Below are 22,784 nucleotides of genomic sequence, written 5' to 3'. Positions count from 1 at the left end.
CCAAAGCCCCGAGTCGGGAGCTGAGGGATGGAGGCACTTTTCCTCCTCCCTTGCTTAGCCCCAAACTGCTTCTCAGGGAGCCTGTGGACACGCAGCTCCCAGTGCTTAGCTTGTGGGCTCCTCCCCCATTAGGCCAGCACTCCCTCCAGCATTTAGCTTGTCCCAGCCTGGAGCAGCCTGGGAGAGAAAAACCCAGAGGAGGGGGGAGGAGAAGGTGGGCCTAGGGCAGAGGGGCATCTCCGTGCTGAGAAGGTGACTGGGAGTGTGCTGGTGGGTGTGTGTGATGCTCAGGTACACGGTGGGAAATGGCTCATCCCGAGGATGGGCACAAGTTGACCGCAAGGTGTGTGTGGATCCACCCTTCAGACAGGTGCCCTACACATCCTGGGTTCTCTGGAGCAAAGCACTCCAATTCACATGTGTCCTTCTCCCCAGGGACGATGCCTTCTCCGACAGCCTGAGCCAAAAGGCTGACAGTGAAGCCAGCAGTGGGCCGCTGCTGGATGACAAGGCCTCCTCCAAAAACGACCTCCAGTCGCCCACGGAGCACATCTCGGATTACGGCTTTGGGGGGGTGATGGGCCGGTAGGAAACGCGGGTTCATTCTTTCCTGATAGTGCCATGCTGTGTCTGTTTTGGGAGAGGCAAGGGGGCAGCGGGGAGGGAGGGAGGCCCCTTGTTGCCTGCAAGATGTGATATCAGGCACACCTTGGGCAGGGGGAGGGGGGAGCCGTGGTGCTGGCTGGAACTGGCCCAAGAATGCCAGGTGTAAAATGGTCCAGCTTGCAGTTGGGGGTTGGAGAAAGAGGAGAAGAGACATGTATTGGCAAATCAGTGCTTTTTATGTAAAATAGTAATGATGCGAGAAAGAGAGAGTTTTAAATTGGCAAGTATTTTTCCTACCTCTCTCTGGTTCTTGCACCTCCTCCCTACTTTCTGTTGAAGACCTAAGTTGTTATATTTAAAAATTTAAAGCGCACATACTCCCTGAAGTGCACTACACAAACAGAAAACTCAAACCCACTCATGCGGTGGGGGAAATTGACACTTGAGGCCACCCACTTATTTGGTGGGGAGCATATTTGCCAATTTCTTCCTTCCCCCGTGTGTGGGCTGGGCTGTGTCACATGACCTTTCTGCCTGGCAAGGAGCTGTGCATGTCCTTCCACATGCAGGGATAGTCCGAAGATTGTGGTTGTTTCCAAAAAAATTAAACAAGAAGAAGAAAAGAGAAGCTGACAGTTTCTCACTGCTTTCTTAATCAGATTCTCAGAATGTCATATTCTTCGTGTTTTTGGTGGAGAGGTCGTGGGATCAGCTCACACATATGGGTACTTGCAGATAGAGCCAGAGATATCGTTGCAGTAGGAACATATGTTTATGAATTTATTTCAGCAGAAGTCTCTGCCTCCTTTTAAAGCATATTCTATTCAGTTCAGCAAATGGCTCAGGCACTGTGCTAGGTAATGGAATTGGGGGGAAAGTGGAAGTGGGGTAGATAGAAGACAAAGCCATGGTTCCTGGACTTCTAGGAGGGCCATATCTTCTCCTGCCTCCCTCTCCCTCTCCCTCTCCCTCCCTTCCCTACCTTCTTCTGGTTCTTTCTTTCTCAGTATTCCTCCTCTCAAACACCTATGCTTCGGTCCTGTTGGGGTACCCACAGGCAGTGCTTAGCTTGGCTGGTGGCTCTGGGATATGAAGTGCTGCTGACCACATTGAATTTGGTCCTCTGGTCAGAGACCATTCCAACACTCTGGCCTTTCTCCCCACCCCCTCATCACTTCCAGCCTCCCCTCCCCTCACCAATGCCTTCAATCTTTGTTGACCTACATAGGATGTAGCCAAATCACCTGTGGGTGGAGCCTCTTATCTTTAGAGTGCTCCCACATCCACCAAGCCTCCTTGGAAGGTGGGCAAGGAGTATTGTGCCTGTTTACCAGATTAATAAAATGGGTCTGAAAGACTACACAGGAAAACCCATGACAAAGCCAGCCCTCCTGATAGACACTCTAGTCCTCTTTTCACTCCACCAGAGCCTCCCTAAAGAGTGAAAGGTGGCCACATGTGTGGAAGGCATGTCCAGCGATGCAATTTTTACTCCTGAATGACTAGTTTTCCAAGATCTGGAAAAGCCTCATAGAAATAGCCCTTTGCTGGGGAGATTGGGGGTGGATAACAATACCGGACTGTGTTCAGTTCCCAGGGACCCCTCCTGTGCTTGCAGGGAGCTGGTGACTTTTTGGTACAGTCAAGCCTCAATGCTTCAGACCAATTAAGAAGCCCTTCAGAATCATGGAAATGTCTGAACCACTTAAGAACATATCATGAGCCCAACTAACCATCACCAAAGCGTTCCCAGGTTGAAATTCTCCTGGCCTTGGCTACACATGTAGACAAGATTCATTGTGTAATTAGTAGCACCACCGTCTGCAGTTTGGAAGCAGAATGCTTCCAATTCCTTCATTTTGTGCATTTTAAACCTGCCCCTTGCCACTAAGTTACACGCTCAGCCAGTGCTTTCATTGCACAATTGAGTCTGGCTGAATGAGGCTTTACTATACCTGCTCCCTAGACTAGTGTGTAGTGTGTGGCCTGGGGTTAGCTGGCCTGTTCTGAGACTTGCCAGGGTTGACCTCTGCCCCATGCCCCTGCCCCCTGGCTCCTTTGCAGAGTGCGGTTACGATCTGATGGAGCGGCCATCCCCAGGCGCCGAAGCGGGGGCGACACACACAGCCCGCCCCGGGGCCTGGGCCCCAGCATAGACACGCCGCCCCGGGCTGCCGCCTGCCCCAGCAGCCCCCACAAAATCCCCCTCACCCGGGGGAGGATCGAGAGCCCCGAGAAGCGGAGGATGGCGACATTTGGGAGTGCCGGCAGCATCAACTACCCTGACAAGAAGGCTCTCTCCGAAGGGCACTCGATGAGGTCGACATGCGGCTCCACCAGGCACAGCAGCCTGGGGGACCACAAGTCCCTGGAGGCTGAGGCCCTGGCAGAAGTAAGGGCCAGCGGGAAGGCAGGCTGGGCCAGCTGAGAACCCTAGAGGGGCGGCCGGGTGGGGGCCTGTGGACTGGGGAGCCCCTTTTGCCCTTCGCAGTAGGCTCAGGGTTAAGCCAGAACACAAGAGAGATAGCAAGCTGGCCTCCCCATGGGCTTGGAAGCTGGATGGGTACAGCTAGCTAGGGATCCTGTAAAAACTGAAGACCTCCAGTCTCCACGGCTGGAGTGGGGGATTCCTGCCCTGGGGGCAGGCCAGAGGAGAGGGATGTGGTAATGACAGGCGTCTCCACAAGATGGCACAGTTGAGTTACTCATTCATCTGTTCATTCATTCATTCATTCATTCATCTGTTCATTCATTAATTCCTTTATTGAGAAACATTATTGTGTTATCACTGTGCTAGGCACTGAGAGTACAGTGGTGACCTAAAATGGACCCAGGCCCTGTCCCCCGCTGTCTGTCTTCCCCTAGGGCCTTTCTGCAGCCCCACTCTGCAGATTGCCGTATCACTTCTCAGACTAATGCAAGGCTCATGCCTAAACTACTCAGCTGATCTTTCTCTGAGCTTTCTGTCTTTCTGGCTCACATTCTGCCAGGGGAGAATGGTGGTGGGGATGGATGGTAGAGAGGGGTGATCATTACATTTTGTGTTTTAAAGTTTTATGTTTCAGTTCATGCTGGAGTAGAGCAGGAATAGCAGTGAAATCTATAGGGAGCTTCATTTAAACAGTATGGGCTGTGGAAAGCCTGTGATATCACTGCCAGGCTGGGGTATAGCAAAGGTGGGGAGAGGATTGCCATTTCTCCCCTCATATAGAAGGCCCCCCACAGCTAATCTTTTTGGATAAAGGCACATAAAGCCTCTTCTTAAAGTAGCTTGTGTTCTGGGCAAGGGATAAAATGTCATGAGGAAGCATAAAAGCTACTATTAGCCATTAACCAGACAACCATAGTCTGTTAACAAAGCAAACAGGATAGGCTGGGACCCTGCCTGTGCCAGATTGGAGCCTTTTGTGTGGGCCCAGGGCAAGCAGGAGGACGCCTGTGGGCCGGGGGAGGAGAGAGGGTAAAAAGAGGGCGTGACTGCAGAGAGGAGCCAGAAGGACATCTCCAGGCACCAAGGCCATCAGTATGACAAGACTTGCAGTTTTCCTGGGTTTGCCTCACCAGACATTGTGCAGCATGCCTTGTAGCAGCGGTTTGAAGCAACATCCCTGATGTCCCTTCAGTAGCTGGGTTGGTTGGGCTCTGGCCTAGCTCAGCCTCAGCAGCTCCTTGTGCCTGTTTTGGTGTGGAGGCATCCCTGTAACACCTGTGTGAGCCAAGGACTCTGGCTAAAGGGAGTTTAAAAATCCACTGCCTGGCAGTTAACAAAGCTCCATCACATCCATTATCTCATCCCATCTTCACAGCAAATGTAGGGGCTTTCAACAGAGAAGCAAAGTATGGTACAGAGGGCCTGAGACTTGTCTGGGGTTGCACAGCAAGCAAATGGCAGAGGAGTCTTTTCACTAAAAAATTACAGGCCCTTTACCCTAGCACAGGGCTCCTGGGTCGAATGCTGATGTCTTACTGCAGCGCCCCCTCCTGGCTCGAGGAGGAACAAAGGCCTTGGGAAGGTGGAATGAAGGTGCCTTAATGGCTGTCTGTCATTCAAAGTGCTCTCCTACTGATGAGCTCTTAATATTACAGCATCCCCAGGAATTACATAGGACGATGAGGGGTTTTGTTGCTTTTTAAAATTTATATTTTTGAAAGCAAACTTTTCTGATTATAATACAGAGAAGAAAGTCCCATTATTCTGGAGTGAACATTGTGGACATTCTGATATATAACCTCCAAGGGATTTTTCTACGGGCAAGAATTGTTTTTAATGTAATCTTTTTAAGTTTATCTTTTAGAGAGAGAGAGACAGAGACAGAGAGACAGAGCATGATTGGGGGAGGGGCAGAGAGAGAGGGGGAGACACAGAATCTGAAGCAGGCTCCAGGCTCCGGGCTGTCAGCACAGAGCCCGACGCGGGGTTCGAACTCATGATCCAACTCACAAACCGTGAGATCATGACCTGGGCTGAAGTCAGATGCTTAACTGATTGAGCCACCCAGGCACCCCACAGATTTTTTTTCACAATAACCATAATGGTTAGAGGCCTAGGCTCTAGCGACACACTGTCTGGGTTGAAAGTTGGGCTGTGCAGGGGCGCCTGGGTGGCTCAGTCGGTTGAGCGCCGACTTTGGCTCAGGTCACGATCTCGTGGTCCGTGAGTTCGAGCCCCGCATCGGGCCCCTGTGCTGACAGCTCAGAGCCCGGAGCCTGTTTCAGATTCTGTGTCTCCCTCTCGCTGACCCTCCCCCGTTCATGCTCTGTCTCTCTCTGTCTCAAAAATAAATAAATAAACGTTAAAAAAAATTAAAAAAAAAAAAGAAAGTTGGGCTGTGCAACTAGCTGGCAATGTGACCTTGGGCAAGTTACTTGACCAGGATGAGCTCCCATTCTCTTATGTGTGAAATGAGCATAAGGGTAGTTCTACCCTCTAAGTGTGAGGATTAAATGAGGTACAAATGGAAAGAGCTTGGACTGGTGCTTTATCATTACCACTGTTACTGCCATTATTATTTGTGAGCACTGACTATATGTCAGGTACTGTGCCAAGCTCTTCACAGGGGCTGTATCATTCAACATGCTCATCAACACCCTGAAGTCATATTATTATGATCGATATTCACAGATGAGAATTCTGAGGCTCAGAGAGTTGTGGTAACTTGCCCAAAGTCACATGGCAAGGAAGTGGCAGAGCCAGGATTCGAACCCAAGTCTGTCTGACTCCAGAGCCTGCCTTCTCAACCAGTAGGCTAACCTGCCCTCATTGCAGGTCCCTGTGCAGGCAAGTGTGCAGGTGATGCCCACGTGGATTCCCTCAGTTGGTCATAGGACACCCTGGAGACTTCCTCTCTGTCCCAGCCATGAGGTTCATGGGTGGGGATACCTCCCTAAGCAGCCCACAGGCTGATTAGCAGTCGAGGAAGGATTGGAGCCTAGGCCTCCAGACTTTGCTGACCAGAAGCTCCTTCTGTCCCCAGGACATCGAGAAGACCATGAGCACGGCTCTGCATGAGTTGCGGGAGCTCGAGAGACAGAACACGGTCAAGCAGGCGCCAGATGTGGTGCTGGACACCCTGGAGCCCCTGAAAAACCCGCCGGGCCCCATCAGCTCAGAGCCCGCCAGCCCCCTGCACACCATCGTCATCCGCGACCCTGATGCCGCCATGCGCCGCAGCAGCAGCTCGTCCACCGAGATGATGACCACCTTCAAGCCAGCGCTGTCCGCCCGTCTGGCCGGCGCCCAGCTGCGCCCGCCCCCCATGCGGCCCGTGCGGCCGGTGGTCCAGCATCGCTCCAGCAGCAGCAGCAGCTCGGGCGTGGGCAGCCCGGCCGTCACGCCCACGGAGAAGATGTTCCCCAACAGCTCCGCGGACAAGTCGGGCACCATGTGACCTCCAGGACGGGGCGGCACCGCCCTGGCCCACTGTGGCCCGCCGTGGCTGAGGGCGGCCTCTGTGACTTCCGCGGCCTTCCCAGTGCCCCTGGCCTTGTCGGGTGGGGACCAGAAGGTCCGCCTGGAAGCGCGTCTGTGCAGAGCTGAGGCCCAGGCACTGGCCGCAGCTCACGTTCAGCCATGTGAATCCCGCAGACCTCCCGTGTGTAAGCAGGCGCCCAGAGGGGTGCAGGTGCAGGAGCAGGAGGCCCCGCTAGAGCATCTCCTAAGATTGGGGCAAAATGTTAAACGGCTTCCCCGCATATGGTCACTGGAAAATGATTCTCTCCACATTCTCTCTACATACATAAATATGTGTGTATATATATGTGTGCATATATACACACATACATGTATGTATATGTCTGTAGGTGTGTGTATATATATATTTATGCATCTATATACATATACTAGATCTGGACACACAACTAAATGTATATAGGATCTCCTTTTTCTTTTTATGAAACTTAGATTTACCTCAGACCCATGCCACCAAACACCTCCCGCTGAGTTACTTGGTGGGACTTGCAGGGACCTTTCTGGGAGAAGTTAGAGGCCTCAGTGACTGCGGATGAAGCAATACACCACTAACCTGCAGAAAAATACACAAAAACAGTCTCCCACTGTCTCCAGAAGTCGTGGCCTTCCAGAACAGTCTGCCCCTCACAGAAGGGTGGGGCAGGCAGCACCCCAAGCAGGCTGCTCCTAGAGGTGGGGAACCCTTCACAGAACCCCCCCGTCCACCCCAGAGACCCTGCCTTTCCACCCGGAGGCCAAGGGCCAACCGTACCCCCGAAGGCACGGGAGGACGTTGGCGAGAAGGCCCCTGACCACAGCATCCTTGTGTTTGTATGTAGAAAAAGGGGATAGTGAGAACCTAAGCCCCATCGCAGCACAGTGTTCTGTGTGGTTGGGAAAAAGGCAAAACAAAAACAATGGTGTGGAACACTTCAAAGCCTAGAAACGCTGTAGGAATAAAGTAACTATAGAGGTTTAACTTATACCATTTTCAAAATATTTAATTTTTTCTTTTCTTCTTTCTACTAATTATACTGTGTCAGATCTGGAACTAAACAGGCAAGGAGGCTTTCAGTCACATCATTTTAATTTAAAATCAGTCCGCGACCCACTTTGGCTGGTGCCCTCCTGCGTGAAATGCAGGAACCTCACAGCAGGGGCCAAAGAGGGGCCATCCTTGGCACTTTCTGTCCTAGAGAACACTTCGGTTGACATCATGCAAATGAAATGGCTTTCCTCTCTACCTTCCCTTCCCTTCCTACCCCCTGCACTCCCGCCCTCCCCCCACCACCTCCAGAACATTGAATATAATTGAAAATGTGGTGATAGAACTGAGGTGAGTGATTTTTAAGAATTAGGAGCTAGACTTCTGCCTCTCAGCTGGGAAGAGGCCTTCTGGATCACTCTTGTTCCATTCCATTTTACTTCCTCTTTTGATCTTTTCATTTTCCAGAGACAGCCTGTTTCTGGATGATGGGACGTAGGCGAATCACATCCTAAGGGGACCACTTTTATTCAGCCCCTCATGCCAAGGGTCTCCTCCTTGCTGTTCTCAAGCGCCCTCTCTTTCTCTGAGTGTATCTCCATGGCTGTGGTTTGGAGTCAAAAGTCCTGTGTTTGAGTTCCAGCCTCCACCTCTTAGGAACTGTGGGACTTTGGGCATGTCACTTCACCTCACCGAGCCCCAGTTTCCTGCTCCGTAAAATGAAGGGAATAAAGATAAAATGTAGGTGAGCAAGTTCTGGAAGCCGGAAAGCACTGTGCCAACATGGTTGCTCCTTTTATTATCATTAGCAAGGTAAGTCTTTTAGATAAACCCATCCAGGATCTTCCTTCTGAAGCCTCCTAATGGCATTTGAGAAGTGGGCGGTGGAATTTTCCTAGTAGTTTCATAAGAGCCCTGAAGCACAGCCCTACAGAAAAATCACACACTGTTGCTTGAAATTCTGTCATTACCATTTCACCCCATTAGACTAAGTTTTGCCCTCTCCTGTGGTCCTCCATAAAAAGGTAAATACACCCCAGGGGGAGGGATCTAGTAAGTCACTGATAACCTGAGCGTGCAGGAGCGGTAAGCCATTCTGTCTCATCGGAAGCATTGGCAGTGAGCACACCCAGTGGAAGGAAGAGTCAAGAAAGGGCACAAAAAGTGCCAGAGAGAGGTCAATGATAAACATCCTTGTTTTGCCTAAAACCGCAGATTCTGTCTTAGCTCCTGGAAATGAAAGAGTCTCGGAAGCAGCTAGGAGCCCCTCTGCCTTTGAGCAGATGACTCTAACCCCATTTTACAGCTTAGGGAGGAAAGCGAAGCCTTGGGATGTGCTATGGCTTGCCCAAGATTTAACAGACGGCAGCGAGTGAGGGCCCTGTTGGGCACTTGCCTGGGCGGATGCTATGCTCTCCGGCCAGGAGACAAGACTTCCCATTTCTACCCCAGAGATACTCCCAGACCTTAAACGCGGTCACCTCCTGTGCAAAATGTCACAGCATCCGACACGGCTACCCGATGAGAAGCGAAAGTCTGAGTTGAGCGTGTTGCCTGATCTGTAGAACACCAGTCAGACCACGTGGATATTCCTATAGATTGAGTTTTTCCTTACTGAAAATGGATCTGTCTGCCTTTCACCAAGTTACCTGAAGGCGAGAGCCTTTGCGGTTTTCTTTTAAGTCCCTGGTTTTCCATTGGGAAATTGGCCGATGAGTTCACATGTAGGAAAGCTCACAGCCCACTCATCCAGCCCCAGATCTGACCCTTGATGCAGAACCAAATGGAAAAATGCTTTCCTGCACCACGACCCCCCTCCTTCCTCATCTGGCGCTATGCATGTCTCCACCACCCTCCATGCACACCCCGTCCCATCCACAGTCACTGAGCATCGCAGTCTCCTCCTGACTCCTGCCTGTGTTAGTCCACACTATATATTGCTGTATTTGCTTAAATGCTGGAAAGTAACTGTTACAATGTGAAACTGTAATTTTTTAAAAAGGCTACAATTAAATTATAGCCAATGCCACTCACCAAATCTTTGCACCTAGTAGATAGATCAATGTAAAAAACAAATACCAGAAACCTAACTGTACAGTGAGTGTGGGGGAAATGTAGTAACCTAGTTAGTAGTCCTCAATATAACCAATTGTACAAGGGGGAGTGGTGGTTACCTACTTGTTCATCGCCATTACTGAGAGCTGTACTGATCAGTTCGTTGATAACGGGCATTTTTTTTTCCTTCTTCTTCACAGAATGATTTGTTTTCTTAACCTTTGACTTACCCTGAGGTCAAGCCTTTTGTCTTTATGTGTAACCGATGTTTAGTCTATTTTAGGAATGAACCAGCAAGATGTTCATTTAAAACTGACCAAAGACAATTCATTCCTGGTCTAGTTTCCTGGGCCTTGGGGCCCAGCCGCCGCTAAAGACCTTTCTCCGATAAAATTGAGAACAAGCCGTGCTTCCTACCCTACTCTCCTTCTCTCCCTTTATTCCCCTTTCCTCTTCAAGAGCTGCTCTGAGCTGTGGGATTCTATGAAAAATTCTTGCCTTTCCTTGTTTTCAGTGCTAACGATTTCTCACCTTGAAGCGCCTTTTGAACCCCGGACAGAGCGCACAACTGGAGGGAATTGTAAGCTCGGGAATTAGACTTGGGAGTCTTTTCTCCGAGGTCACCAGGCCAAGGGGCAGGAGAGAAACGGATTCCCAAGGGATGAAAGGTGTCTATTCAACGAAGAAATCCGAGTGGGAAGAGACACAGGGAAATGGAGCCATCGTTTGGCTACACCGGCTGGAACCAGCAGTTCAGAGATCTGCCTTATAAACACTTCAGAACTGGTTTGTGGTACACAAAGGGGAGCCAGCATGGGGAAGGGCCTTTACGTGGGGCTTGCTTCTCTGTTGGAGTCCCCTGGAGTGCCTTGTTGGGTATATTTCTTTCTCATTCAGGAGGCATGAACGCAGAAGACTTCCCGTGGCCTGGTCATTACTCGGCACTCCGCACACGTACACGGCTGATGGAAAACCACAAGGACTAATGTAATGGTTCTTCCTCTCAGTCTTTCTATTCCTAACTTTTCACACATCCAGATGGTTCCACACTAGAGCAAATGCCTCATTCTCCTGAGAATCCCAGAAAGAAGAATGGCTGGCTCACAACCATGGTGGGAGGCCCTGTTGGGCTTGGGAGGACGGGCGGGGAGGAAAAGGCAGGAAGGGGTGAGCGAGGTGTTGCTTAGCTGATTTTCTGCTATGCAGAGCTAATGCTGACGTTTCATGTCAACTTCCCCGGTTCTCTGGGGTCTCCTCTCTTCTGAGCAGCCGTGTAGAGAATTCCCCACATACCCAAAGCTGCCCAGGGGAGCTGAGAGAAGGGACTTTGCTGTCATGTCGGACTCCTCCCGGCTTCTCTGAGGTTGATCTGCCAATGTCCCGCTGTCCCATCCTCTGGGACTGGCCGAATGGCCACCGCTGCCCCTTGCCGACACCTCCTTTCTGTGTGAACTGTCCCAGGCAAATAACAAAGCTGTTCCTTGAACCAGAGCAACCAGAGTGCACTTTGCCTTCCTTAGACGGAAGTAGATTCTGGCTAGAGTTTCTGCTCAGGCTCTAGTTCCCGGCAGTGTGACTGTTTACACGGTTTGGCAATAGATTTGGTTCTGATTGCTTCAGAGTGGCTGGTCGATTTAGTTTCCTTTGGTTTCCTTCCTCCCTAAACTGTCAGGAAAAAACAAACCGAAAACAACCCTAGGAAATTGCTGGTTGCCTGTCCCCATGTGATGATAAGTGTTGCCCTCTTCCGGATATCGTTTCTCTACCTTACAACCAAACGCCCGTCCTATAGAGTGTCTGTTGCGTATTCTGATGGTGCCTGCTGGTTTGACGTGGAGCTATCCTGTGAAATAAAACAGCTTAACTTTTCTCAAACATGCTCCCGTGACTTTTTGAAAGGGTGAGGTGGCACGGGGCGGGGGGGGGGGGGTTGGGGAGGTCCCAGAGGGGTATTTCTACCCTCCAGTCCACACTGTCTGTGTGCTGCCTCCAGGAGCCGTCCCTGAGATATCCTTTAGCTCAGATCCAACAAGGTGAAGGCCAACGTTCCAAGGAGGACTGATTCACCTGTAGAATTAATTGGAAAAGGTAACTGTGGGATGCCCGCTGGGAAGGCAGAAACTGGAAATGTCAAAGCAGAGGGAAATGAGAGAAGGAGCTGTCATCTACAGAGGCCACAGGATACTGAGTGCCTGTGTGAAGGCATATGGACCATTTTAGCATTTGTGTCTATACACATGTGATACTGCCCCTTGGAATTTTTTTTTCCCTGTGTGTGTGTGTGTGTGTGTGTGTGTGTGTGAAGTTTATTGATCACTTATTTCTGTCCCAGGCACTAGATTAAAGCCCTAGAAGTGCATTTTCTCATCAAATTCTCAAAACAGTTATTGAAGGTAAGTACCCTTCTTAAATCCCATTCTGCAGATGAGGAAATTGAGGCTCTAAGAAGTTAGATGGCTTGTCCAAGGCTAGAAGGAAGTGAAGGAGCCCTGACTCCAAAGCCATTCTCTTTACAAGATCATCATACTGCCTGTCATTGAGCATGGCCATTATGCCAGCGTTGGCGGTAGGATCTCATGGTTAAGGTAACTTGCTGCCTGCCACAGTCAAGGACCACTCTGGGCCTTTCCTTTCTGATGAACCCTCTGGTGGATCTTCATGCAGGCGCCTCTTTACAGAAGAGAAGAGAATGAGGTCTTCTGCCTGCCTCAGGGAATCCATTATTCCCACCCTAGCTCTCAGCACTCAGTGCTGGCCCTTTGCTAATTCCAGGCTCCGGTACTGTGAAACCTTACGACAGTCTAAATTTTGTATGCGCCCCACAATCTGTTCACTCACTCGTAGCAACCATGCTCATTTGAGAGCCTCAAGTCAGAAGCCTCTCATTCATTCAGCAAGAGTGTAGGAAGCACCTTTGTGTGCATCTTGCCCCGAGTTAGCTTCTGGGGAAACAGGTGGGTGAGACCCAGTTCCTACCCTCAAGCTGCTCACAGTCCATTTGCACAAAATGATCACTCCAGAATTCTGAAATTAACTTCGATTCACTGTGACAATGGTTCATAGGACAGTGCCTTTGTGCCACAGAGGCGCAAAGAAAGGGCATCACTTGTCCACTTTCTTAGCCAACAAAGCAGTCCATTGCTGGACTATCCATTTCTGGGCCGATCTGTTTAGGACTCTTCGTTGGCACATGACAGACTATCCAACCCAAACATCCTTAAGAAAAGAGAATTTATTGGCTCACATAACAGGAAACTCTAGGCTACTACTGGTTTCAAATATGGGAGGATATGAGAATACGACTGTTGCTTCCAGGCTGTGGTCCTCTTCTTCCCTCAGGCCGGCTCTACTCAGCTCTGCGTGTTAATTTAACGGCCACACAGGCTGTCTGGTATCTTGTGATGGCCTGGCGGCTGTCTGCACCTCCTCGGCATCAGTACAGGTCTCGGGTTCGCTGCACACTGGCCAGACTGAGCTGCAGGTTTGCTCCTGAAGCAGGCCAGAGGGATAGGATTGGCCAGTGGGCCTAAGCAATCCTGGGTTTCAAGAGTGGTGTCAAAACCACCCAAACTCTGTATGGGGAAAAGAATAGCTGCCCAAAAGAGATCCTAGGAGCTGTCCTCATCCTACAGACCCATGATAAATGATAAATGGAGGTGGTTTCCATTGACTAAGTTTTAGAGTGATCAGTTATGCAACAGTAGCTAACTGATATCCTAGAAAAATACCCATGCAAATACACTAAAGCTTTGCACTTATGCATGGACAACAGATAAACTTAAAAATTGGGACACCAGTCAATTAAGTGTCCAACTTCGGCTCAGGTCATGATCTCGTGGTTTGTGAGTTCGAGCCCCGCGCCAGGCTCTGTGCTGACAGCTCAGAGCCTGGAGCCTGCTTTGGATTCTGTGTCTCCCTCTCTCTTGCCCCTCCCCTACTCATGCTCTCTCTCTCTCTCTCTCAAAAATAAACATTAAAAAAAATAATAAAAGCAATATTCATGGAGTGCATACTCTATGTTCTTCCTAAAAACACAGTACAAAGTACTTCACATACTTTATATTGAACCCTTAAAACAACCCACAGGTATAAATTATGTTAGTAACTATTTTATTTTATTTTATTTTATTTTATTTTATTTTATTTTGTTATTTTATTTATTTTGAGAGAGAGCAAGAGAGAGAGAGAGAGGAGAGAATCCCAAACAGGCTCCACACCATCAGCTCAGAGCCTGATTGCAGGGCTTGAACCCACAAACCGTGAGATCATGACCTGAGCTGAAATCAAGAGTTGGGACTGTTAACCGACTGAGCCACCCAGGTGCCCTAGTACCCTATTTTATAAATGAGGAAATTGATGTGCAGGAGGTTTAAGTCCGGGATTCCATAACTTCTCCGGTGCCAGAGCCCACACCTGCCTCCTCTGCCACTCTGCCCACAAGACAAAATACAGGAATCACCTTTGGGTTCAGCCCTTCTAGACCAGGCAGGATTATGTGGCCCCCAAAATCCTGGATGTAGGGAGGCATCATTGCTCTGACAACTACCTTAAGATTAAACTCTATGCCAGCTTCTCCTGGAAACCCATGATGACTCTTATAACTTACCTATTTCTTTTAAACTCTAATATTGAAGGAAGTGATTATTATGGACTTTTTGCATTCATGCCATATTTATTTTCTCATATTTTTTTAATCCAACTCCCCAGAGGACATACAGATTTATAGTAGGTGAGATGTTCATTTTCCACATGGGGAAACTGAGGAACAGAGAGGAGCCAGGACTTGCCCAAAGGCCCAGGACCACATTAAGGAAGAGAAGACAACTCTGGCCTTCCTAGCCCTAGGCCCATGTTCCCTGGGATCTAGCTACTCCTCCCAACACCCACCCCTAGCACACCCAACTCCCACATTCTACATTGACTGGGTGATGCTGGTGAGTTTTTGGGTATGGATGCAAGTATGCAGGCCCTGTGTTCAGACAGACTTGAGTGTGGTCCCCAGCCCTCACTTGTATCAGTTGGTTGACCTTGGCAAGTGACTAACCTCCTGGAGCCTCTGTTTCTTCAGTAATGTGGGGCTAATGAGAGACTACTTCTCAGGGTGAAGTCTAGAAAGTAAGAGCTATATAATGTGCCCCGGCCATCCAAGCACTGACAAACGCTCCTGTATTAGCCCCTGGTCACGCCTACTCATTGAAGAGTTTTGGTGCATCTGTCACTGTCTGGGAAAAGCAGGTGGTAGAGCATCTGAGGAATGGTTGAACCAAATAAGTTTTAAGGAAAAATCTTGAAATAGGACTCTGCCATTTGCTGGCTACCACATTTGGAGCAAGCCCGAATTGCTGGGCCTCAGTTTTCTCATCTATAAAATAAAGGGGTTGGGGACATTGGTCTTGGCTATTTCTTCAAAATCTGAGGGCTCACTTGATGTCTTGGCAGAAGGCTGCAGAAACACACACGGGAAATGGCAACCGTCCCCTGCCACACCCACCCTGCTCTCTATACGGAACATCCTGTCACCCCTGTGACTTCGGTGGCCATGTGTGGTGTCATGTCACCCTATCCCCTGGCCCCAACTGGGCCAAGAATGGCAGTTTGGCCAAAGGCAATTGATGGTGGGTTGGTTGGTAACTGTGGCCCTTGGCAAGCGTGGGCAATAAATGGCCTTTTTAAAGAAGTTTGACCCACAAGTAAGAAAATGGCCCATCACCAGGAGGAGGGGGAAGATGAATGGCCACAATGATGAGGAGATTGAAGGCAAGGAGGTGACCTTATGGACCACATGGAGGCTAAAGTCATGAGGGAGGAGACTCCATGAGCACAATGAGAAAGCCAATGTGTCTAGTGAGACAAATGGCGGCAACCATTGGCTTTGAGAGCCAAACTGTCCTGAACCAGAGAGAGTCAGAGTAACCCATCTGGTAGCTGCCCCATGCCTCTTCGCCCCTGGAAGACCTTACACTCAACACCCTTGTTGTGTACTTGGTGTGACTTGAGGAGGTTCCTGCTCTTGCAATCAACAGGAAAAAGAGGGAAGAATGGTAGTAGCTGGCATATTTGAGCACCTACTATGTTCCAGACATTCTTCTAAGTCCTCGCACATATAAATTAATCATGCATCCTCTTGACCACCCTATAAAGCAGATTCTGTCATATTCCCAGTTTACTCATGAGGAAATAACACAGAGAGGGTAAGTAACTTACCGCCAGACATGCTGCAAGGAGGTCAGAGCTGGGGTCCTGGCTTAGACAGTCTCACTCCGCAGCCGGGTCTTAGCTACTCTCTCCCAGGTTGGAGGACCAGACAGGACCCCAGGCATGACTTGGAGCAGAGAACAGCATGTAACAGTGAGCTTTGCTGGTCTGGGTGTGTTTGGCCTGAGATACCTCACCTGGCGGGGCAGGGCAGGGGGTACTTGTACCTGGCATTGGGGCAGATGTGGCAGGGATGGGTGGTGTACTGTTGCTGGCTGTGGCTCAGACGACCTCAGAAGAAGAAAGGAAGGAGTCAAGGTTCTATCAGACTATCCTGCCTCTGGCAATGGACAGGGCCAGACCTTGCCTCTGATGTGAGTGAACATTTTATATTGGACAATTCTGTAGAAAAAGGTGGAGTGTGGGTAGTGGAGGAAGCCTTCCTAAGAACCCCTTGACAGACACCTAGCTCCCACCCTAGCCAAACAGGCCTAGAAATGACCCTGCTGCTGCCTCAGGGCACGTAGCTGCAGAGGCCCCACCCCCGCAGTGGCCTGTGAGGGCCCTTAGCACTGGAAGGATGTGGAGAAGGATGGAGTGCAGGGATGGGGGGGGGGCATCAAAAAGAGATCACTACCAGCAGCAGAAGTGGTGGCAGTGAGTAGGGACTGTGCCTAAATAAGGCATGCCAGGAAGAGGCAGAGAGCAGAGGAACTTCCCAGGCCTTTTGAGCTACCCCAGGAAGTCCAGCCTGGGATTCAAGAAGCAAATAATGAGAGAGGGACGTCTTACAGAATCAGCACTGGACAAATCACGTCCCGCTCGCCTGCAACCTCCTCAGCCACCACAGGCGGCCTGGAATCGCCTCTCTGAATCCCACAAGGCCCTGTAGGACCGGCTCCTACCCATCTGGCCCACCTCGTCTCCTCCCCATGCCCGTCCAGGTCATTCTCCACCTGAGCCCCCCTCTCCTCGGACCAACCAAGGGCCACATACTTCAGTGCCTTTGACCTCACTTAGCCACCTGCCTGCGATGCTCCTTCCCAGCCTCTTCTCCTTTCTGCCTCCTCCTCTTCCTTACACTTTCTGTTCAAAGGTCATTGCCTCAGAGGGGCCTCCTCTGACCACTCTGTGAAAGCTGCCCCCCCCCCCCCCGTCACCATTTGTTTTCCCCATTGCACTTCTCCTCATTGGAATTTATTTTGTTTATTTGTTTACTTAGGTATTATCTCTCTCCCCAAACTACAACGTTTGAAATGTTAGATAATCTGGGATTTTCTTTGTCCTCACCCTCTCCAGATGGTGGTGTGGTGCCTAGCACATAGTAAGTGCTCAATGAATATTTCTGCACTAAATGACTATTCATACACAACTGGGGGCAGATGCCATTTCAGAGTGAGAAGGCTTTGGTAGTTAAACAAAATCACATCTTTGGCTGTTATTCACTCATTTAACAAAGTGTTCCTGAGCACCTACCATGTGTCAAGCATTGAGCTGGGTACTGGGGATAGCACTGTAAATGAAGTAGACCAAGATCCCTAAGGAGTTTATGGTCAAATGCTGGAGATCAAACAATGACAACAAAACAGGAAACACCAAGGCTATGGGGAGGGGGATATTGGGTGCTGCTTTAGACTGGGAGGTTGGAACAGCCCCTTAGAGGAGAAGAAGCTCAGACTGGGAACAGAAGCCTGAGAAGGAGCCCACCATGTGCAGGGCTGAGAGTGGGGTTGGAGAGGGGACCAGGTGGATGAACATCATGGACAAATGCCTTGAGGTGAGAAAGAGCTTGGCATGTGAGAATGGAGAAGGCCAGTGCGGAGGGGACTGTGGTGGTGAGAGATGAGAAAACAGGTTGGTGGGGAGGAGGGCATATGCAGAGTCCTGGTGAGGATTTTGTTCTAAGAGCTGTAAGAAGTCTTTGGAAGGTTTTAAAAGGGGCACTACTTGATCCTACATGTTGCTGTTAAAAAATTACCTGTGGCTTCTAGATCACGGCTACTTTTTAACAATGGAGGGTCGGGTGATGATTGGGGATTCAAGTACTGCATGGGTCCAGGTCATAACAATTAATAATTAAATATTAATTAAATAATAAATAACAATAATTATATTATAATAAAAATAATAATTATTATTTATGGGTCTTAAGCACCCCCACGTAATTTTGTTTCTGAACTTCCAGCTTAGCTCCCTTTCTCCATCCTCATACCACCCATCAAACCTCCCAAGGGTTTTATTTGAAGTCTTCCCAATATGGAAACCAATGGCCCATGCATGGAACAGACTGCAGACCTTCTTTAAAGACAACTTACAGAGTCCTGTCACGTACGGAACAAGAGTTTCCTTCTTCATATGCCCACTCTCCTTTATTTTGTGTTATTTTTCATATGCTTATTCTTCTACCTGAACCTACACCAGTGCCCCTAGGCCTTTGATGCTCTGATAAATAGCTTGGCTGTTTCTGCTTCATGTCATGCTGTTGAGAAATGCATTAAGTTAGGACTCAAAAACCCAACTCAGCTAGCTTCAATGAAAATGAATGATTTTTGCCCCACCTTGTTGAAAAGAACATTAAGATTCAGGAAGGACTGGGTGCAGGTGTTCCAACAATGTCAACAAGCTTCTGTCTCTCTACCTCTCAGCTCTGCTTTCCTTCACTTTGTCTACATTCTCAGGCTGACTCTTTCCAAATGATAACAAGGATGGCCCAAAACAAATCCATGTGTGCCTCTTAGCATTCAGCTACACCAGAAGAAAAAGAGTGTATCCTATTTCCCAGTAGAGGAGTGAGAGTCCCAGAATTTTATCTGATTGGTCTGGCTTGAGTCACAAGCTTAGAATGAACCAATCAGTGAATGGAGGGTGGGGCTTACTGTCATTAGCCAGGTCTAGTCACTTGCCCAATTTTGAGCTAGTGGTTGGTCTCATCAGCCTTGCCTGACCACCCAGCTGAGAGTAGGGTAAGAGTAGTTCTCCAAAAGGAAGAAATGGATTCTATTATCAGAAAAAATGATGCTGGGCAAGCAAACCCCAGGAGCCAATCAAAAGCCCCATGGTCCAGGGGGTGCTCTTGAGAAATGCATTCAGAGCATGATCTTGGCCCTTCTTGCCAAGATACACAGACTCCTGTCAGTGGCAGGATGACACTTTCTCTCTCTAGCAAAATGCTTCATCTTTCTGCAGCACCCATCGCCAAAGAAGAGTATGCTGGGTATAAGTGAGACTCATGGATATGAATGAGGACGCCAAGACCAGGCTGCCTGGGTTTAAATCCTAGCCTCCCTTCCTTACCAGCTGAGAAACCTCACAAAAGTTCTTTACTAGCTCTGTCCCTCAGTTTCCTCACCCCTAAAGTAGAGATGGTAACAGTACTTGCCTTGTAGACTTGTTGAGAGAAGTAAGTTAGTACATGTAAAATGCTTGAGATAGTGCTGAGCACAGAGAAAACCCTCAGTAGAAGTAGCTGCTATAATCCTATAATCATGATCTTGCTTTTTGGAGAGTCTGAATCCCAGTGCCCTAGTCTCAAGGCCACATTCATCTTTTTTCCTAGCAGACTTTGGGGCCTTTGTGTAAATCAGACAAGTTGAACACCTGCTTCCATCCCCCAGGGCTCCACAGGGGAACATGGAGATATCTAATGTTCACATTGAGCACTTACTGTGTGCCAGACACCATTCTAAGCAATTTATAAAGACTATCTGATTCTTCTCCAACAGAAAAGCTGTAAGGTATGAACTATTATTAGCCCCATGAGGTTCAGAAGGGTGGAGTAACTTTCACAGCATCATATAGCTAGTAAGTGTGCAAACCCGAATGCATGTAGATGAGGTGAATTCATACAACACAAGTGGCACCCCCCGGCCCCCATATTAATTTCTTTGTTTCTGACGTGACCAGCCAAGTTCTCCGTTCCAGTGATATCAAAGAGACACCTGTGTTAGCAGGGACCCCCCAAGACAGAAGCTCCTGGTGACGGTCCTGTCCTGGTCTCCAGATAAACAGACACTATTTACACAAGTGCCTGAAGGAGGGAAGGGGTGGGGATGAATTTGACCCTTTATCCCCTGTAGGCACAGCTCGAGGTCCTTTGGTAAGTTGGCGCTCACCAAAGGTCGATTAGATGCCAGGATGAGTTGAAGTAAATGAATAAAGAATGAATGTGGTGATTATTCAGAATTTCTAACCCAAAGTTTGGGTCCAGCTTGGTACTCCACTGTCCCCATGTGGCCATTTGTAAAATGGCAGGATCAACAGTCTCCGATTTTTAGTGTGAAAAATTTTAAACATGCAAAAGAATACAGGGAATAGTATAATTAATCCATTATGTGTATCCTTTGTTTAACAATTATTTGAAACTTTCTGAATATGCTTTATCTTTTTAAAATTTCAAATGAATCACTGACATTGTGACACTTTACCATGAAAGACATCAGCATGTATCTCTAAAAATAACATTTTCTACATAATGACGATCCCATTGTCAACCTGGTCAAATTAATAAGAACTTCTCAGTATAATGCAATACATAATTCATATTCAAAATTCATTGATTGTTCCCAAAAAATTTCTTTGAAACTTTAGTCTGTTCAAATCAGCGTCCAAACAGAGGTATAATGGGTTCTGTCTATTACATCTTTGTTATTTTAGAACAGTGAGTTCTGCTCATGACCTGTTGAAGAACTCTGATTAATTTTCTTGTGGAATGCTCCATGGTCTGGATATGTCTGGTTGCTTTCTCAATCTGCCAGTGGCCTGCTTGCTGTCCCCCATGTTTGTGTGATAAACTAGAAGTTGTACCAAGATGTTTTGTGAGAATCGGTTTCACCCTTTTTTGCAAGAATGCTCCCCAAATGATGTGTGCTTCATATGGTATCACATCTGGAAGTGCTTGCTACTTGGTACCCCCTTTTGGAGATCAAGTGGATTCTCCCTCATCCCTCCATTGAAAAGCTGCATTTTCCCTATGAACAGCGAGTAAATTGTGGTCTGATCATTTGGAACCAGATAAACAATCCAGTTCTACTAGTTTTTGACAACTTCCTTATTTGGGAGCACAGTAAGATGTTCTAGGTTCCTCTGGCACCTCTTCTGCCCCAAATCTCAAATCAGCCATGTATCCAAGCAGCCCAGATTCCTTTCCATGGGAATAGACCACAGTCCATGCACTAGTAAGCAGTGGACCTGAGATTGGAACCAAGCAGTGTGATTTCAGAGCTAGTGCTCTTAACCTCTATGCCCTCTGGTTAATAACGTGTATTGGTGACAATGACAGTAATAATTATGACTGTTACTCCTATGCCGTGGCCAGCCACTCACTGTTAAGTGCCCTGTAGGTGCTTCCCAAATAAAAATTTTTTTAAATTTTTATTTATTTTTATAAGAGAGAGAGTGCAAGCAGGGGAGGGGCAGAGAGAGAGGGAGACACAGAATCCTAAGCAGGCTCCAGGCTTTGAGCTGTCAGCACAGAGCCCAATGTGGGGCCCGAACCCACAAACCATGAGATCATGACCTGAGCCAAAGTTGGACACTCAACCAACTGAGCCACCCAAGCACCCCTTCCCAACATTTAAAAAATGTAATGGCTATAGCACCCTCAGTGGTAGGCATTATTGTTCTTACCTTGCAGAAAAGAAAACTGAGACTCTGAAAGATAAGTGGCTTATGTAAGATCGCACGGTAAATGGAAGAGCACGGATGCAAATTGGGGTCTGTGTGACTCTCAGTCCTGTCCTTAGACACTAAAGACCAAATTGGTTGGTGAGAATTCTGTCTTTGGTGATTTCCACCCTGTCTCCTTCCAATCTTTCCTTGTTTTTCTCCCTTTGCCCCAAGTACTTCCTGTATCCAAGGGCCCTAGAGCCCTGATGCTTGTTTGGTACCTTTCCAGGTGATCCACCCCATGAGCGCTTGTGGGGCCCCTTCTTGTGTTCATAGCTGTGCTAGGGTGTGGATGGTCCTGTTGGGAGACAGTAATTTCCATGGAGTGTCTTTGAGGTACAACCTGCTTTAGCACCCCCAGAGGAACATTCAACTTTCCCAGGCTCTGGGAATCTAAAGAGCCTTTAAGAACCAAAGAATTGGAGCTTGAACAGGGAATGTGTATCCAGATATCATGACAGATGGTGGAGGCACAGGATTCAGTTACACATCCTTCAGTTTTTTCCTGGTGGATGGCTGCATCCTTGTAAGGAGGAGTGACTGGAAGCCTACAGAAAGAAGAATTGCATATGAGTTGCTCTTCACAAGGACTGTCATGCCCCTGGGACCTATAAAGTCTGGCACCAGATCAGAAGCATATTGGAGATAAGTTTTTGGATCAGAGAGCAGGAGAAGACTACTATGGGGAAGAGGAGGGACTGATAAGCCTAGGGCTCCCACAATTCTGTGGCAGGGGGCTCCCACACCAGGTTTTAGGCATGCAGAAGATTCCTGGGAAGGGGCTTTCTGGGAAGGGGCAGTGTGGTTTTTGCTCACTGTAGCAGTTAGCCATTGTTGCTGTGTAACAAACCACTCCCAAACTTAGTGGCTTAAGAGAATCAACATTTATTACTTACCATGACCCTGTGAATGTGTATGTTGAGCAGTTTTTCTGGTCAGAGCTGGCTGAGCTGATCTGTAGGAAGGCAGGTGGCTTGGCTCGGGCTGGATGGTCTAGGATGGCCTCACTCCCGTGTCTTGTAGGTGGCTCTGTGTCAGGTGGGGTGACAAAGATAACTTGGCCACCTATCTCATCATCCAGGGAGTTGTTAGGGCTTGTTCACATGGTGGTGAGGTTTCCAAGGGCAGCAAGACAGAGGACAAAGCCCAGCGGACAGGCACTTTTCAAGCCTCTGCTTGCATTACACTTGTCAATGTTTCAGTGGCCAAAGCAAGTCACATGACCAAGCCCAGAATCAAGGAGTGGAAAAACAGGTTCGCGTCTTGATGGAAGGAGTCATATCCTAAAGAGGTGTGGATATAGGAAGGCGAAGAATTTACAACCATTTTTGC

The 22,784-nt window shown here is 48.6% G+C and overlaps 1 protein-coding gene across 3 annotated transcripts in view; it reads left to right on the top strand.

The window, feature by feature from the left end:
* Positions 1-6,494, top strand: part of SRGAP3 (SLIT-ROBO Rho GTPase activating protein 3) — a 257,900-nt gene extending 251,406 nt beyond the window's left edge. For all 3 annotated transcript variants that reach the window (XM_047096125.1, XM_047096124.1, XM_047096123.1), the window contains 3 exons: positions 436-585; positions 2,671-2,998; positions 6,081-6,494. In XM_047096125.1, the coding sequence (XP_046952081.1) occupies positions 436-585; positions 2,671-2,998; positions 6,081-6,494 (892 nt within the window). The remainder of the gene's footprint in view (positions 1-435; positions 586-2,670; positions 2,999-6,080) is intronic.
* Positions 6,495-22,784: the final 16,290 nt, after the last annotated feature.

The sequence above is a fragment of the Lynx rufus genome, unplaced genomic scaffold, assembly GCF_022079265.1.
Source record: "Lynx rufus isolate CCGP_SWC_20201006 ecotype Redwood Valley unplaced genomic scaffold, mLynRuf1.p SCAF_4, whole genome shotgun sequence".
NCBI lineage: Eukaryota > Metazoa > Chordata > Mammalia > Carnivora > Felidae > Lynx > Lynx rufus.
Note: the sequence above shows the minus strand (reverse complement) of the source record. Positions and strands in the feature narration are given on the sequence as shown.